The 17535-nt window shown below is 33.7% G+C and overlaps 2 protein-coding genes across 3 annotated transcripts in view; both read left to right on the top strand.

The window, feature by feature from the left end:
- Positions 1–8518, top strand: part of LOC109104554 (phospholipid-transporting ATPase IC) — a 39219-nt gene extending 30701 nt beyond the window's left edge. For both annotated transcript variants that reach the window (XM_042778547.1, XM_042778546.1), the window contains exons 19-28: positions 39–150; positions 235–310; positions 396–519; positions 1657–1948; positions 3158–3381; positions 5231–5314; positions 5389–5634; positions 5786–5924; positions 7490–7620; positions 7721–8518. In XM_042778547.1, coding sequence (XP_042634481.1) covers positions 39–150; positions 235–310; positions 396–519; positions 1657–1948; positions 3158–3381; positions 5231–5314; positions 5389–5634; positions 5786–5924; positions 7490–7620; positions 7721–7951 — 1659 coding nt within the window. In that variant the 3' untranslated portion in view covers positions 7952–8518. The remainder of the gene's footprint in view (positions 1–38; positions 151–234; positions 311–395; positions 520–1656; positions 1949–3157; positions 3382–5230; positions 5315–5388; positions 5635–5785; positions 5925–7489; positions 7621–7720) is intronic.
- Positions 8519–10983: 2465 nt separating this feature from the next.
- LOC109087137 (dymeclin-like) overlaps positions 10984–17535 on the top strand; it is a 71492-nt gene continuing 64940 nt past the window's right edge. Inside the window, 3 exon segments of the mRNA XM_042778545.1 lie at positions 10984–11195; positions 14167–14367; positions 17214–17266. Coding sequence (XP_042634479.1) covers positions 14228–14367; positions 17214–17266 — 193 coding nt within the window. The 5' untranslated portion in view covers positions 10984–11195; positions 14167–14227.

The raw sequence follows: 17535 nt of genomic DNA, 5'->3' as shown, positions 1-17535 counted from the left end.
ATAATAAATAAATGTGTCATTTATGTTCATTCATTCAGCTGATTGGAGCGACAGCCATTGAAGATAAACTTCAGGACGGTGTTCCAGAAACCATCGCAAAACTGGCCAAAGCTAACATCAAGATCTGGGTTCTGACCGGAGACAAGAAAGGTAAGCGATGATCATGGGAAATATTGAGTTATTTTAAGGGAGATCGTTTTGATTTCTAATGGATTTTGTTTGCCTCATGGTCAGAGACCGCTGAGAACATAGGCTACTCCTGCCAACTGCTGACTGACAATATGAAGATCCACTACGGAGAGGACGTGAAGTACGTTTCAGCTGATGTCTGTGAATGTTTCAGTGGGTTGAGACTGAGCGTCTGCTTTCTGACTCTCTTGTTGTTTCTCTCTCAGTGTTCAGCTGAGGAACAGACAGACCCAAAGGCGCAACGACCCTCAAGGACGCAATAAGAAGCTGAAGGAGCAGTTTTTCACAGAGTCCGGCAATAACGCGCTCGTCATCACTGGAGGCTGGCTGGTGCGTTCATCAAACACTGATCCACTCTCACATTATGCTCCACGACCCCTAAACACAAATCAAAGCACTCCATTTGACATGAGGTTGATATACCTCATTTAAATAAAAAGCTACACTACATGTGGAACTGAACTGCTGTTGCTTAATGTTAAAGTAGTCCAATTAAAATAATCATATATATTTAATTATTAATTAATAATTAATAAGTTTTTTTTTTTAAATTAATACAATGTGTAAAAGTGGTTATTAATAGTGTTATTGTAAGGAATTTTTTTTTCAAAATATTTTTTTTTTTTATAATATATTTTTTTTTTATCTAATAATAGTGTCCTGAAATTTTAAGTGTAACGGTTTTTACAGAGATATTATGAAGAAAAATAAAAATCAGAAATGTTTTTTTTTTGGGAAGTGATTTATTTATGAATGATGTTGTGATGATGAATGGTGTAGTGATGATGATGATTAATTTTTGATCACAGGAATAAATTACATTTGACTATACATTCACATAAAAAACAGTAATTTTAAAGTAAATTAATATTTCACTTTACTACTGATTTTACTGTATTTTTGATTAAATAAATGCAGCCTTGGTGAGCAGAAGAGACAAAGATGTAAAAAAGAAAAAACACTACTGTAACTTTCAAATTTAAAGTTAAAAAATGTAAAGTAAGTTTTCATTTTTTCCTTATATAATTTGACTGGACAGCAAATTTTATGTCCACAATAAAAATACAAACAAACAAATAAATATAATATATATATATAGATATATATAATATATATATATATATATATATATATATATATATATATATATAATTTATATATATAATAATTTTTTTTTTATTATTATATATAAAATAGATAATTAAAACAAGTAAAATATGTACATTGTTTTGCAGTGACTTGCAGAAATATTGAAATGAACAATTTGGATGGAAATAAAATGTTAAAATATGTTGGCATTATCTAATAATTTATTTTCTCACTAAAGACTGTAATATTACCATTTAAAATGGAAATAAATAAAGTTAATCAGGACAACAGGAATCGAATAAAACATGTTCTAAAGTTAGAAACTAAAGTTTGTATCTCCTACTATTATTCTAAAAGCACTTTCTGGTTTCTGTGCAGAATGAGATACTGTACGAGAAGAAGAAGAAGCGTCGTCGCTTGCGTCTGAAGAAGCTCAGGAAGCGGTTCACAAACTCCACCAACCCTCCGGACAGCAACCAGCCCGTGGACGACTGGGAGAAGGAGAAGAGACAGGAGGACTTCGTGGACATGGCGTGTGAATGCAGCGCAGTGATCTGCTGCCGTGTCACGCCCAAACAGAAGGCCCGTTTGGTCAGTCTGGTCAAACGCTACAAGAAGGCCGTGACTCTGTCCATCGGCGACGGAGCCAATGACGTCAACATGATCAAGAGTGAGTGAGAGCCGGATCTCATTCCTGACGTTATTTTAGTGTCATTCAGATTCTATTAGAGATTTGAATCATATTTCAAATGAGTTTTTATTATTTTAGATTTTCTGTTATCGTGTTAATTTTTGTTAAAGTTTTAGTCATTTTGTTGTGTGTTTGTCATTTTTATAAGTTATTTTTTTTTAAACACATCTGTTTTTATTATTATTTATTTCAGTTTTAGTTATTTTAGTACTTAAAGTTAAACTAAACATAAATTAAATATTTGGTTTTGGCAACTGGCTGAAATAAGTTGTTTATTAGTTTAGTTTAGTTTAGTTTAGTTTAATACAGTGGTTATGGTTTTAGTTTGTTTTTGTTAATGATAATAACCCTGATCCAGACAACAATCAGAGAATCAACTTTTTATTCATATTAATTCAGTTTAATTTTTTTTTCAAGAGTTCAAAAGTGCAGTTGTAGAGGCAACTATTAGTTTTGATTAATATTTTGTGTAGGTTTTTATTATTTTATGTTGTCTGTTATGATTTTAATTTTAGTTTTAGTAATTTAGTTGTGTGTTTTTGTCATTTTTGTTTTTTAAGTTGTTTTTTTAATATGTTTGTTTTTATTATTATTATTATTATTATTATTATTATTATTATTATTATTATTATTATTCAGTTTAGTTATTTTAGTACCTCAAATTAAACTAAACAAAAATTAGAGATGTTGTTTTGGCAGGTTATGAAATATTTAGAAATAATACATGGTAATATATATATATATATATATATATATAGATATATATATATATATATATATATATATCTATATTATATATATATATATATATATATATCTATATCTATATTTATATATATATATTATGTTTATTTTTTGTAATTTGTTGTGTGTTTTTGTTGTTTCTAGCTTTTTTAAAATTTAAGTTTTGGATATTTTAGGACTTCAAATAAAGCTAAAAAAATGTTTTTATTTTATTTTATTTTATTTTATTTATTTTATTCAAGTATAGCACTTCAAGTAAAATGGATATAGTTCTAATTTTAGTTAACAATAATAACCTTGATCAGAGGTTATTAACAATTATTAATAATAACAATGATGAGAGGATCAACTTTTATTCAAAGTATTAATTCATTTTAAGTGTTTTCTCTTGAGTATAAAAGTGCAATTGTAGAGCCAACTTCTCCTTCCCATGCTCCTTTGCAGCTGCGGACATCGGTGTGGGCATCAGCGGTCAGGAGGGGATGCAGGCTGTGATGTCCAGCGATTACGCCTTCGCTCAGTTCCGTTACCTTCAGCGCCTCCTGCTGGTCCCCGGACCTTGGTCCTACATCCGCATGTGCAAATTCCTGCGCTACTTCTTCTACAAGAACTTCGCCTTCACCCTGGTGCACTTCTGGTTCTCCTTCTTCAATGGATTTTCCTCACAGGTAAGAGACACTGAGAGCTGATTTACAGACGTTTTGGACATTTTATGGTAGTATCGTCACAATACTAGAATTTCAAAATAAAATACCGATATTCAATAGCTTTCTTGATACCATGGGGAAAAATTACCTCAACATTAAAGGGTTAGTTCACCCAAATATTAAAATTATGTCATTAATGACTCACCCTCATGTCGTTCCAAACCCGTAAGACCTCCGTTCATCTTCGGAACACAGTATAAGATATTTTAGATTTAGTCCGAGAGCTTTCTGTGCCCTCCATTGAGAATGTATGTATGGTATACTGTCCACGTCCAGAAAGGTATAAAAACATCTTCAAAGTAGTCCATGTGACATCAGAGGGTCCGTTGGAATTTATAGAAGCATCGAAAATACATTTTGTTCAAAAAATAACAAAAAAATTACGACTTTATTCCGCCGTTTTCTGCTCTTCCGGGTCTTTTGTGAACGCGACTGCTGTGACTGTTGACGTACGATGCTGCTGACGTGTTTTCTCTTGTTATTGGGCGCACCAGAGAACACGTCAGCAGCGTCGTACGTCAACAGTCACAGCAGTCGCGTTCACAACAGACCCGGAAGAGAAGAAAAAGCGGAATAAAGTCGTAATTTTTGTTATTTTTGGAACAAAATTTATTTTCGATGCTTCTATAAATTCCAACGGACCCTCTGATGTCACATGGACTACTTTGAAGATGTTTTTATTACCTTTCTGGACGTGGACGGTATACCGTACATACATTCTCAATGGAGGGACAGAAAGCTCTCGGACTAAATCTAAAATATCTTATACTGTGTTCCGAAGATGAACGGAGGTCTCACGGGTTTGGAACGACATGAGGGTGAGTCATTAATGACATAATTTTAATATTTGGGTGAACTAACCCTTTAAGGGCATAGTTCAAATTGATTTACTTTTGACCATAATTAAAGGATTTTCATATCAAATGAATCTTTTGTCTGAGATTCAGGTCTTATAGCTTAATAATAATAATAATAATAACAAATGACATATTTTAAAAATATATTTATTTTACTATGCAGTTTTTTTTGCAGAAGTAATATATTAATGTCTTAGAAATAATAATAATAGATTAATTTAATAAAAAATAATAATGTATTATTATTAATATATTATTTTACATATTTTTAATATATTTATTTTAAAGTGAGTTTGTATTAGAATAGTAATATATTTCTGGCTTGGAAATAATAATAATAATAATAATAATAATAATAAATATATGATAACAACAACAATAGTATTATAATTATTATTGTTGATGTTATAAATATATTATGTAATATATTTATCTTACATTGCTGTTATAAAATAATAATAATAAAAAATAATAATTTACACATTTTTAAGATATTTTAATATTCATTTGTTTTACAATAGTAATATATTTCTGTATTAGAAATAATAATAATAATAATAATAAATAGATATATGATAGCAACAACAACAGAAGCATTATAATTATTATTGTTGCTGTTATAAATATATTATTTAATATATTTATTTTACAGTGCAGTTGTATTACAATATTAATATAGTAATAATTATTATTATTAGTAGTAGTAGTAGTATTAGTATCCATATTATTTCTAAGACAAGAATATATTTCTATTCTAATACAACCTTTATGTAAAAAAAAGAATATTTTGGAATAAGTATATTAAATATTTTATTTATAACATCTTGACTTTAATTTTTGGTGGAGTACTGCATGAAACTCCCAGCACATGCAGAGATGGCGTTCACAGCATTTACTGTGAATCTTGTTTTTAAAGAAGTGACTGCTGAGGTGTTGTTGTGTGTGTTTTGTAGACAGCATATGAAGACTGGTTCATCACTCTATACAACGTTTGCTACAGCAGTCTGCCTGTTCTCCTCGTCGGCCTTCTGGATCAGGTATCAGTTCACTGCCAGCTTCAATCTGTACTGAAGTCTCCATGAAATCCACACTGACACGTTTGCTCCTGTAGGATGTGAACGACAAACTGAGTTTACGCTTCCCGAAGCTGTATCTCCCGGGGCAGCAAGGATCGCTGTTTAACTACAAGAACTTCTTCATCAGTTTGTTCCACGGCATCTTCACGTCCCTCATGATCTTCTTCATCCCGTATGGAGCGTTCCTGCAGACCATGGGACAGGACGGCGAGGCTCCGTCCGATTACCAGTCATTCGCTGTGGTCGCAGCTTCATCGCTCATCATCACCGTCAACCTGCAGGTGCCCGATTGGTCGATTTTGATCATGTGACATTTCAGTGTCCAAATAAAGAGGCATTTTGTGTCTCTAACTTGAATTGAACTTCATGAACTGTGAATGAATCAGTGCTCGTCTCATTGATCTAATGTAATATTGTTTCTTTATGGTCCAGATCTCGTTGAACACCTCCTACTGGACGTTCGTGAACTTTTTCGCGGTGATCGGCAGTATAGCCATTTACTTCGGCGTCATGTTTGACATCCACAGCGCAGGAATCCACGTCATCCTCCCAACCACCTTCACTTTCACAGGTTTGTGATAAAGTCATGCTAGCTTTTATTGCGCAGTGTCTAGTGGTAGTTCTCATAATGGAACTGAGGCTCCACAAACAAAATCCTAAACATCAATAAAAGTAGTCCATGCTTTCCATGACACATGACGGTCTGAGATCATGAAAAAATGACAGAGATAGGGATCGGTGATATGAATGAGCAAAAAGTCACAATCTGTGCAAAATTATTGTATGATTATTGTGATTTATAGGTTAGGCTTTTTTATATGTTACATGATATACTAATAATATAAATATACATGATATTTTTTATAGAAACCATTGGATTTATATATTAATTAAATATAAATATATTATTATTATTATTTTTAAATATAAAATAATAAAACATATTATTGTATATTACAGTTAAAACTAATTTATCAAAAATGCATAAATAACTATTAAAAATATTTGTTGCATTCAAAAGAAATTTAAGCTTGCTTTACATTGAATAAATGCATTTGATATAACTTTGAACTAAATTTATTTAACTAAATATTAAAGAAATATTTTTTTGATATACATGTTTTTTATACAAAATGTAATTCAAACGCTATAGAATTTGATAATCACAGGTCCTTTTGACAAAAAAATGATGGTCAAAAAGGTTAATTGATGATCATATATTATTTTATATATTAATTTATTTTGTTATATTCATGTAAATTGCAGTCAAAGTAATTTATCAAATATGCACTATTTAAAACTATTAAAAAAAACTTTTTATATGCATTTAAAAGAAATCGAAGCTTCTTTTACTGAAATAAATCTTTTACTAACTTAAATGATTTATTGTATTAAATGGTTTATTTAAATAAAGCTGAAATAGCATCTAAATATTGTATGGAAAAACTAAATAAAAATTAAAAATGTTAACTTGGCAACTAAGTTTAAGTTGAAGGAGACTGAAATGGCTTACTGGATATTAATAATAATTAATAATAAAAAACTAAACTAAAGCTGGAATTAAAATAATAATAAAGCTAATTAGTAATATTTCCAAATATATAAAATTAAATGAAAACCTGAAAGTATTTTTTTTTAAATGCTAATAGTAATATTTAAAAACAAAAACTAAAGAAAAGACAAAAGTGCATCAAAACATTATTAAAAATGAAAGTTAAATTACAATAAAAACTTAAAACGATAAAAAAAAATTAAAAACAAATCATAATGCTACTATTAAAAAAAATTACGAATGGCAAATGCACAAAAACATTATTGCAAAAAAATTTAACTTAAATTAAAATGTAAAACATGAAAATACAAAATAAATGCTTATAGTAACATTTAAAAATAAAAACTAATACAAATGACAAAATAGCAGAACAAAATTACTAAAACTATGAAAACAGAAATGATTAAAAAAAAATAATAATTTAAAGTATGAATAAATACTATAATAGTATGTAAATAATACTAAAAGATCAGATTTTGGCTGTAACCTTCCATGGCATAGTGCTGACCTTGACCTTGACCCTGTTATTTTCACTGTTTAATCCGTGGGTTGCTGTGTAATCTGGTTGTTGTTTTGACCCGTAGGCGCGGCGTCTAATGCTCTGAGACAGCCGTACCTGTGGCTGACCATCATCCTGACGGTGGGAATCTGTCTCCTTCCCGTCATCTGCATCCAGTTCCTCTATCAGACCATCTGGCCCTCGGTTGGAGACAAGGTGAGATCCTTAAAAAACTTAATAATGAGGAATATTCTGGGTTAAATACAATATAGCACAACATATGCAGAGCCGTTACAGCCTCGCGTTCTTCCCGCAGGTCCAGAGGAACAGGATGAAATATGAGCTTGAGGATGAAGAAGAGGAGAGGAAGAAGAAGAAGCCAGCATTCCAGCGCGGCGGACGCTCTCGTCGCTCCGCTTATGCCTTCTCGCACTCGAGCGGCTATGCCGACCTCATCGCGTCGGGACGCAGCATACGCCAGCGGCCGCGTGTCCGGCCCGAGCTCCCAGAGAGCATACGAGAGGTTCCTCAGGCCGACAACATCTGAAACCAATGCACTGTCCTCAGACACTCACTACCTGCTTATGTGCCTTTACCCTGTCATATCTGAGCAGCCCACCGGAACGGGCCAATAGGAAGAGGCCAAGTGTCATTTAAAGGGGAGGGACTAATGAAAGAGCCAATGGGAAATGGGAACGAAGGGTTTTTTAAAGGGAAAGAACAAGTAAACACTCACCGGTGACCAGGACTGGTTTTAACGTTGTGCACTGCGTACAACAAATTGTTTGTCTCAGGTTTTTATTTCATTCAGGAATCACACATATGTCAATTTTTCTTTTTTTTTTTTGCACATGTACAATTCAGGGTCATGCCCTTCGAAAGAGTGTGTGAATGTGTGTTTCTGATCCCAGCACTACTTTAATTTATCTTGTTTTGTACACTGCCAAGATTTTCTTAGTATTTTTGTCTTATCATTAAAAATATCAACACTTTCTTATAGCATTACATATTTAGTGTAATACAAGACTATGCACAGAATATATTTTGAATTACATTTATTTTTCTCAGCTTCTTGACCACTTTTTTTTCTTGCTTTAGGCTTAAAGCTCCTTAAATTTAGTTTTAAGATTGATGCTTAAAACTAGAAATTAAATAAATAAATAATGCCTAAAACCTGAAAAAAATGAATGAAAAATTCATTGAAAAAATAAACTTCATTTTTAAAACATTCTGTAAAATTGATATTATGCAATTTTGCTTCTCAAGTAAATTCATCTTAAACAAAATAAATGTACTTTAAATAAATAAACAAATAAAGCTTAAAAAAACAGAAAAAACAACAACTGAAAAATTCATCAATTTTAAAACAGTCTGTAAAACTAATAAAATACAGTTTTGCTTCTCAGTTAAAATCATCTTGTTTGATCCTCAAACCAAATAAATTTATTTGAGAAGCAAAATATATGCTTTAAACATTTTTATGTTTAAATGTTTATATATATTTTCACTGAAAAACAAGGCAAAAAGCCTGATTACGAGACTTTTTGCAGTGTACAGAAGGGTGTTGATTAGATTTTTTTCCTCTTTACTACATTTGAAGACTTTATGTTGAAATGTGAACTCGGTAAGGAATGATCATCTTGATTTCCAATTTATTTATTTATTTTTTTCCTTTTGCTAAATGTCCGAGCAAAGGGCTGAATCCCACAAACCTCACGATGACTTTTCCTCACGGTTGAATCTTTGCAGGGTGTCGGTGTCTCGTTCGAGATGATGTTCCTTATGAACCGTGAAAGAATGAATGCGTTTAGAGTGAAACCTCATGTTTACATAAATACGTCTGAGCTCATCTGTTCCTCAAGACCTCTATTGTCAGTAGAAACGGTTCTCGCTCAATTTTTAACCATGCATCACGTAAAAACCTGCCTAGAGGGTCATAGCTCATTTTTAACACAGACACACTCACTGTGTTGTCTTCTCTGATTTAATATTACATTGTTGTTCTGTGAGTTGATGTTAAATGAGTCGTCATGCCATCAGTCTGCGCAAGAATGAAGCCTTAATGATGATTTGTTTTCTTCTATCATGGAATTGACTTTGCACTTTGGTTACAGGGACTTGGGAGGTGGATGTGTCTTTCTCATTTTAACCCTAGATACATGAGAACTGTTACAAGATTTAAAATAATCTACCATGTTTTAATATCATTTATGAGAAACCACTATATTTATTAGGCTGGTTGTTCTAAATGTGTACGTTGAATGAACGGAATAGGCTTTATCCAGCCGTATCAGTCTGACAAATCTCCTTGAACACAGCTCTGTGGATTGTCTGTATGTAATGTACTGTAATATACTTTGCACAAATGTCTATAAATAAAGAAGAAGATGTAGAATGTTTGGCTTTGTGTCATTGTTTATGATTAGAAAATGTAATCTTAATTTTGCATTATTATTATTCTTGTATATAAAACTATAGATCATAAGAATAACATTTACTTTATATAATTAACATTTTATTTTATGTATATTTTTATATAATATTTATTATTTTGTTGCTCACCAAGGCTGCATTTATTTAATAAAAACAAACAAAAAGGTAATATTGTGAAATATTTAAAAATAAAATAACATTTTTTCTACATAATTAACTTTTTTATTTCATGAATATTTTTGTGTTATATCCTGTTTTTGAAAAGAAAAATCTATTGTTTACCAAGGCTGCAATTATTTGATTAAAACACTAATATTGTGAAATATTCCAATAAAAAAAAAAAAATAAAAAAAAATCTTTAAGTTTTCTATGTAAATAAATTTTAAGATATAGAACATTTGGCTTAAAAACTGTATATATGTATATAATCTTAATTTTACACATTTATTATTACTGTATACAAAACTATAAATCATAATAACAGAATGACAATTTTTATTTTGTGTTTTTTGCATTATATTTATTGTTTTTGAAAAAGAAAATCTATTGCTCATCAAGGCTGCATTGTTTCTTTTTTTGCACCATATTTTTGATTTCATTAAAAATATAGAAAGAACAGTAATATTGTGAAACATTATATTACAATATAAAATAACTATTTTCTGTTCAAATGTATTTTAAAATATATTAAAATGTCTTCAGTGTCATATAATCATTCAGAAATCATTCTAATATGCTGATTTTCTGCTCAATAAACATTTCTGATTATTATCAATGTTGAAAACAAGTTCAGAAGATTCATTCATTTGAAATAGATTTTTTTATTTTTTTTATTTAATAAATGTCTTTACTATCACTTTTGATTAATTTAATGCCTCCCTGCGGAATAAAAGTACTGATTTGTCTTAAAAAACATTTTACTGACCCCAAACGTTTGTGTTTTAATGTTACAAAAAAGTATATATTACATATAGACTCAGTTTGTAGCATAGCTGAGTCATTAACAAAAGTCTGCATTCCTTATGCGAATTTATAATTACTTTTTATTAAGAAATTCGTGTCAACCTGTCAAATTCGAATTAATATTCATGAGGCAGATTCTCTGCCTCGGTCTGATTGGAGCGTCATTCTGCGCGTGCGCGGCGAGGTCAGACGTCACGAGCGTCAGTGGTGACGTGGAGATGCATCGCTGAGAGAGTCAATACAGCGTCAACTTCCACAGTAAAACACACTTAACTGGACGTTTACCATCACTAATTATAACTCATTTACTTTTATTCGTCTGAGGATACATAGGCGCCTGTTCAGCGGGCCGCGAGTGGCTTTTCTGAGGCGCTGTCAAATCTGATATTCATCAAGTAAGTCATGCTGGCCGTTAGCTTGCTAGCATATTAGCATGTAAGCTAACGGGTTTACAATGGATTTCTCCATCCACTCCAGTCTGCAGGCTAAAAGTTGCTAAGTGTATAGCTACCTGGATACTTATTAACTTCTACATTGGCAGTTGCATACCGAATGAATATTTAACCGTATTCTAGTTATCTTGTTATAAAATCTGTGAAGTAAGTAATTTGACATTTTCTGGAACGCAGTTAGCTGAGGAAAGCCCAATATGTCAAAGTAAATAAACAAGCTAAATGAATATCGAAGTTTTTTATTAATCACTTTTAACTATCTGTGAGAACTCATAATTCGTCTGTTTATGTTAGAGATATTTTATCCATACAGTGGAGAATTTGTAATGTGCACGTTGTACAGACTATAGTCTAAACTTTGCAGGACCAGTTTAACTCCTAAAGTCCTGCAGGGGTTTTAATCTGTAGACGTTTCCTTGATTTCTGTAGCAGGCCATTCATTTGGTATTTACCTCTTGTCTTTTGTCACCTGTAATGATGATAGCAGTGCTGGATTGCATTGAATTAATTATTGATTTCTGTCTGTGTTTACAGTAACACTTAAACCATGAAGTTGCAAGATTTTGTGCACCTTTGCTTCATGATTGTTTTAGTGAATCTCAAAATGTCAGGACCTTGAACAGCTTAACCCTTTAACTGCCACCCCCCTTTTTTAAAATAGGTATTAAAGTGCACTATCCAAACTTAAATTGTTGTAATTTATGAACACTTTGGAATATAGACCTAAGGTTGGTCTCTTTTTAAAGAAGAAAATTTTCAAAGAATTAAAGTATCAAAAAGTTATATAAGTTTAAATGTACTGTAAATAAAATGCGCTATATTAATTTAATTTTATTTATTAAAAATATTTTACATAACAGGTTTTACTCTAAAATTGGTATAAAATTAAAGCCTTGCATCTAAATAAGTTATGTTCCAAATTTGTAGTTGATATGAAAAAAATTCCTGTTAGATTTTATTTAGGGCGTCATACCATAAACAGCCACTGGGAGCCATCAAAACTCCTTTGAAGTTTGTTTAATGAATTTTTCTCTAGATTTCTCAGTCAGTTTTACTTCTATCTCAAAATAACCACCAAGTATGGAATCCTGAGACTCAGACCTTTCCAATGATATGTTTGTTGCCAAGATTATTAAAAGTTTTGATTCTAAAAGATGCATTTTGTAATATGACACTTGACTCTGCCCACTAAGGGGGAGGAGACCGCCACAAGATTTTAAAGTACCATTTCCATGGTAACGCAATGTCCGATTTCAAAATTGTTTTCACATAGGGCTGTGCAAAAAATCAAATGTGATTTTCATGTGCATCTCCTCAGTAAAGGCGCTCCTGTGTTTAGTAGTATATCTTCATCACGTGAGTTCAGATCAGGGTTGCCAGGTTTTCAAAACAAAACCTGCCCAATTGCTTCTCAAAACTAGTCCAATCGCATTTCGTTCCGGGCGATAAAAATCAATTTTTTGTCAGGGTTCCCTTGGTAATATTCACATTTTAGGGGCTAAATATCACGTTATTGGTATTGGGGTCGCTTCAACCTGCGAACATGAAAAAGAACCGCAGACTTGGCAACACTGGTTGGCATTTACTACACAGAGCCGTAATTCACTGACAATCTACACAAAATCGATTTTAAAATCGCAGGCGATTCTTTGTCGATTCTGAAAGTGATTTTGTGTAGCTTGTCGGTGGACTATGGCTCTGTGTAGTAAATGCCGCTCCACCTGAACCAGTGTTGCCAAGTCTGCGGTTGTTTTTCATGTCCGCGGGTTAAAGCGACCCCAATACCAATAACGTGATATTTAGCCCCTAAAATGCGAATTTTACCAAGGGAACCCTGCCAAAAAACTTATATTTTAACCCCGGGATGCAATTTTTATCGGGGAACCTCCTGGAAACGCGACTAGGCTAGTTTTGGACTAGTTTTGAGAAGCAACTGGGCAGGATTTGTTGTGAAAACCTGGCAACCCTGATCTTAACCCACGTGCTGGAGATATACTACTAATTACAGGAGCGTCTTTACTGATGAGATGCGCATGAAAATCACATTCGATTTTTTGCACAGCCCTATTTTCACAGAATGAATCTTGGGCTTCTAAGCTTTCAAATGATATATAATTTATGATGATTACCAAAAGATTTTATAGAGTAAAAGGACAACAACAAAAAAAAAAAGAGGGCCAAGGTGGGAGTTCGGTGCCAGTTAAGGGGAGTTCTTGACAGATTTTGTGGGAGTCACTCAAAGTCATATTTCTTCCAGAATGTCAGAATTTGGGGTTAAAAGTTCTAAAAAGAAATGAAAAAATAAATAAGTTCCACTAAATAGTCTTAAAAATAATCATTTTATTCATGCAAACATGATGTCACATACATTTTTTTTTTTTTTTTTTTAGGAAAAATATATTCTATAATTATATCCTTCAGATTACGGGGTGACGTGATTTCAACATATGATGTTGATTTCTAAATGTAAATGTTGTTGGAGTCGGTGGCTGCACCCTGCTAGCGTGTGTGAGACACACAAGTTATTCCACCTTCTTGTAAGTCAAGAGAGTTCACACCATCTTCTGTGATCACTTGATGTGAACCAGGATGTTTAACCAGAACCCGCACCTTCCGAGGCACGATATCACAATCCACATCAGGGAATGTGAAACGATGGCATGTTAACAATGTGTGTTTAAAAGGTGTGTGCTTAACAAAGAGGTGTGTGTAGGGATCTGTGTCTACCCATCAAACCCGTTCCATGCGTGTTGACTCTTGCTAAAGCGTGTGGTTTCATGTTTAGTGTAGTAATCAGGTGTAACTTTAAATTTAAATGTTAGTTTAGTACCTTAAATGTTCTTTATTAGGTCACTGAAAAACGAACCTCATTAGTCGAATCTAATGAAAAGGTATTTCTCCCATGATCCTCCAGGTTTCGTTTCGCTCGGCTGATGATGAGGCTCTGAGGAAGTCTCTGGTGGATTCCGGGGGCGATGGGTGCAAACACCAGTCAGCTGAGCGAGCTGTCAGAGAGCCAGAGCATCCGCACTCTGATTGGTCCAGACGCCGTCTCAGAGAATGAGCCTTTCTGGAACCAGCTGATCTCATTCACCTTCACCAGCCCCACCTGCAGGTGAGACGCTCCTCAGACCCCCGTCACTGTTGTCCCACACACTCACATTCATTCAGAATGCAAACTTGTCTTGTATCTGTATCAGCCAATACTGAGCCCCAGGTATCAGAATCACTGCTGAAGGTGAAAAAGCATCCCTACACTCTCTATTCAGATAAGCTCTGCTGTGATTGGCTGATCTTTTCATCAGGATGTTGCTGAGTACTGCATAGGTGTTGATCTGTAAATGTAGGTGGTGTCATGTGTTAATGTGCTCAATCAATTGAATATCCACAATAATTAAAATGTCGTTAACAAAACAGAAGCAAACTCTCAGCAGCACTTCAGAAAATAGCTAAGAAAGCACTTCAAGAAGAGAGTATAGAGGCAGTTATCAGCCTTTCGAGATCAGAAGGACAGAGTATAGTGTGGGGAAAAATTATTAAAGAATGGCAAAAAAGGTGGGATCAAGAACAAAAAGGAAGACATTTATACTCAATTAAAAAAAGAGTTGGTACTGTGGAAAATAAGGCAGGAAACAGAAGAGAAGAGACTTTTGTAACCAGATTAAGAATAGGGCATAATAAATTAAATAGCACTCTTCATATAATGGGGAAACATCCTACTGGGTTTTGTGATCAGTGCCAAACACCTGAGACTGTACAACATGTGCTTATTAATTGTTCAAAATATGGATTACAGAGGGTAGATATGATAAAAGACATGGGGAAAATAGGACTAACAGGACGTGGAGTAAAGAGTATAATGGACTGCAGTAGGAGTGAACAAGGAGTGAAATACTTGATTCGTTTTCTGACTAAAACAGGACTAATGACAAGAATATGTTTTTTTAAGTATATGGGAAATAACTAGAACCAGAAGATGGCATTAATGCAATGTTAAGGATGCAAGCTGCTGTTAAAACCCAAAGAAGAAGAAGCAGCAGCACTTCAGTGTCAGCAGAGAATGTCTAATATGGCGAGAAGTTTCACTCTCACTACACTTCCGGCTTCTGAACTGGTTGCAGTTCCACTCTGATTCCATATGAGGGCGCTCACAGGATGAGTGCAGATTGAATGGAGGTCAATGGCGGTATACCCCTCAAAATCCACTTTTCTCAGGATATAATTTTTTGTCTAGTAATTTGTATGTTGTATTCGAAAGTAGATGCAAAGAAATTACACATTGCTGGGTGTTAGATTTTTTAGAGTAATGGCGGTATACCCCTCAAAACTTTTTAAAATGTCAATGACGTCATACGTTATACGTTCATTAGCAGAATGCTCTAGCGTGTTATGGGCAACAACAACTCAACCTGTAAGAAATCGAAAGGACATAAGTACTCGTTCATTCAACTTTCGACCTATAACCCATGTTGAACTTGCAAAACCTACTATCAGATCTGAGATTTCTCAACGGCAATCGGGTGAAAGGGACACATTTAGCCGTCTAGCCCCATAGACTCACATTCATTTTGCACTCATGGCGATCGCCCCCAGTGGAACTCTGGTGGAACTGCAACCAAAATTCGGTACAATAGAACTTAATAGGGAGTGGGAAGGCTCTCCGTAGACGGGCTCTGGTGTAAGCTGAAGAACGACAGACAAACACAACTATACAATACTAGCTGACCTGATACTATTCCTGCTCTTTATATGGAAAGTTAATCTAGATGGATAAAGTTGTTTTCTGAGTCATTTATGCGGCATTTAGCGCTTTATAGTTAATTGCTCATGTCACAGTTGCACCTGTTTCTGTCTGAAGATGTGCCCTGATGTCATGAGCTCAGGCTCATCGTCTCTCTCTCAGTGTGGGGGTTATATGAGGGACGAACACCAGAGGGAGGCAGAGAATCTCACATCACCATCACTGTTTCAGCATCTCTTGCTTTTGTAGAAATGTGCATGCTCATTAAGACTCGACGGGTTGCTCTGGGTTATTCAGAGTTTGCTCAAATATGATTAACCTGTTAACTGTATACGGGACGCCTACATTTACTTTTATGTATTGAAGTTTTGTTCTGGTTTATTCATGGTTTGCTAAATATCGTTGGAAAGGTCTAAGACTCCTAAATAGATATTTTACCAGTGTTTTTTGTTAATTATGTAGGAAAAGTACTAGTTTAATTTATGACAAGAGTGCACCATCAAAAATCTACGTCATAACAGGAGTTCTGACCTTTGTCAGAAAAAGTCTTTTTCGTTGCCTTTTTCTCCATCACACTTTAGAAATAATCAGAAATTATATATCACCTGAAAACGTAAAATCTCAAAATTCATCCTTTGAAACCCATTTTTAAAATCAGACATTGCATTACCATGAAAATGGCACATCAATATCAAGTCACAAAATGTTTTCGTTCATGAATTATAAACATTTAAGTTTGGATCGTGCACTTTACAAGTCATGTGAGTGACAGTTAAGGGGTTAAAGGCACTTAAATGTCGTTTCACACGAATCCCATGTTTTCGTTGTGAGAACTATTAGATGTGTAATTCTGTCATCAACACATTAAACAGCATAAAAACTCAGTGTGGCCTGTGTGTTAAAATGGTGTTTTCTGATGTCTTGACCTTCTCAGCTGTACCTAATAGAAATCATACAGACATATTAGACATAATCTGTTCTTCAGTTCATTGCAGCAAGTGTTTTCAACAAACTAGTTTTAATAAATGATCTGTGCCCTGCATTTTGCATGCATGCAACCTAGAGTTAGAATAATAACCTGACTTACTTTATGAAAGATTATGTATTAAACATTGCTTTGTAAATGCAGTAAGTAAAGCCGTGTGATTTGACTGCAACACACATCACTGCTTTGTTATTCCTCTCATCTGACGATTATCTCTCTGTCTGTGTGTTTGCAGTGCTGATGCTAAACTCCTGGAGGAGGCTGTCGTGCCACTGGCTAAGACTCTGAGTATGTGTGTTTGTATAATTTACTGCCGTTTCATTACAGCCGTCTGTACAAAGAGATGGACGCTGATTTCAAACCCACTGTCTTGTGAAATAAAGGTCTGTAATTTCAGGCCCTGTGTGCACATGAAGCCACATGATTCAAATGATTAGCGATCCCAAGCCAGCTGTGCTTTTATGATGTGCTGTATGTAATTTATTGACTTCACAAGGGTCTTTAATGCATTCTGTTGATCTGGTTAAGGAGCTCTTATCATGAAACCCTAAAGATGG

This window comes from Cyprinus carpio, chromosome A21, assembly GCF_018340385.1.
Source record: "Cyprinus carpio isolate SPL01 chromosome A21, ASM1834038v1, whole genome shotgun sequence".
Lineage (NCBI taxonomy): Eukaryota > Metazoa > Chordata > Actinopteri > Cypriniformes > Cyprinidae > Cyprinus > Cyprinus carpio.
This window is presented reverse-complemented; position numbering and strand designations above follow the sequence as displayed.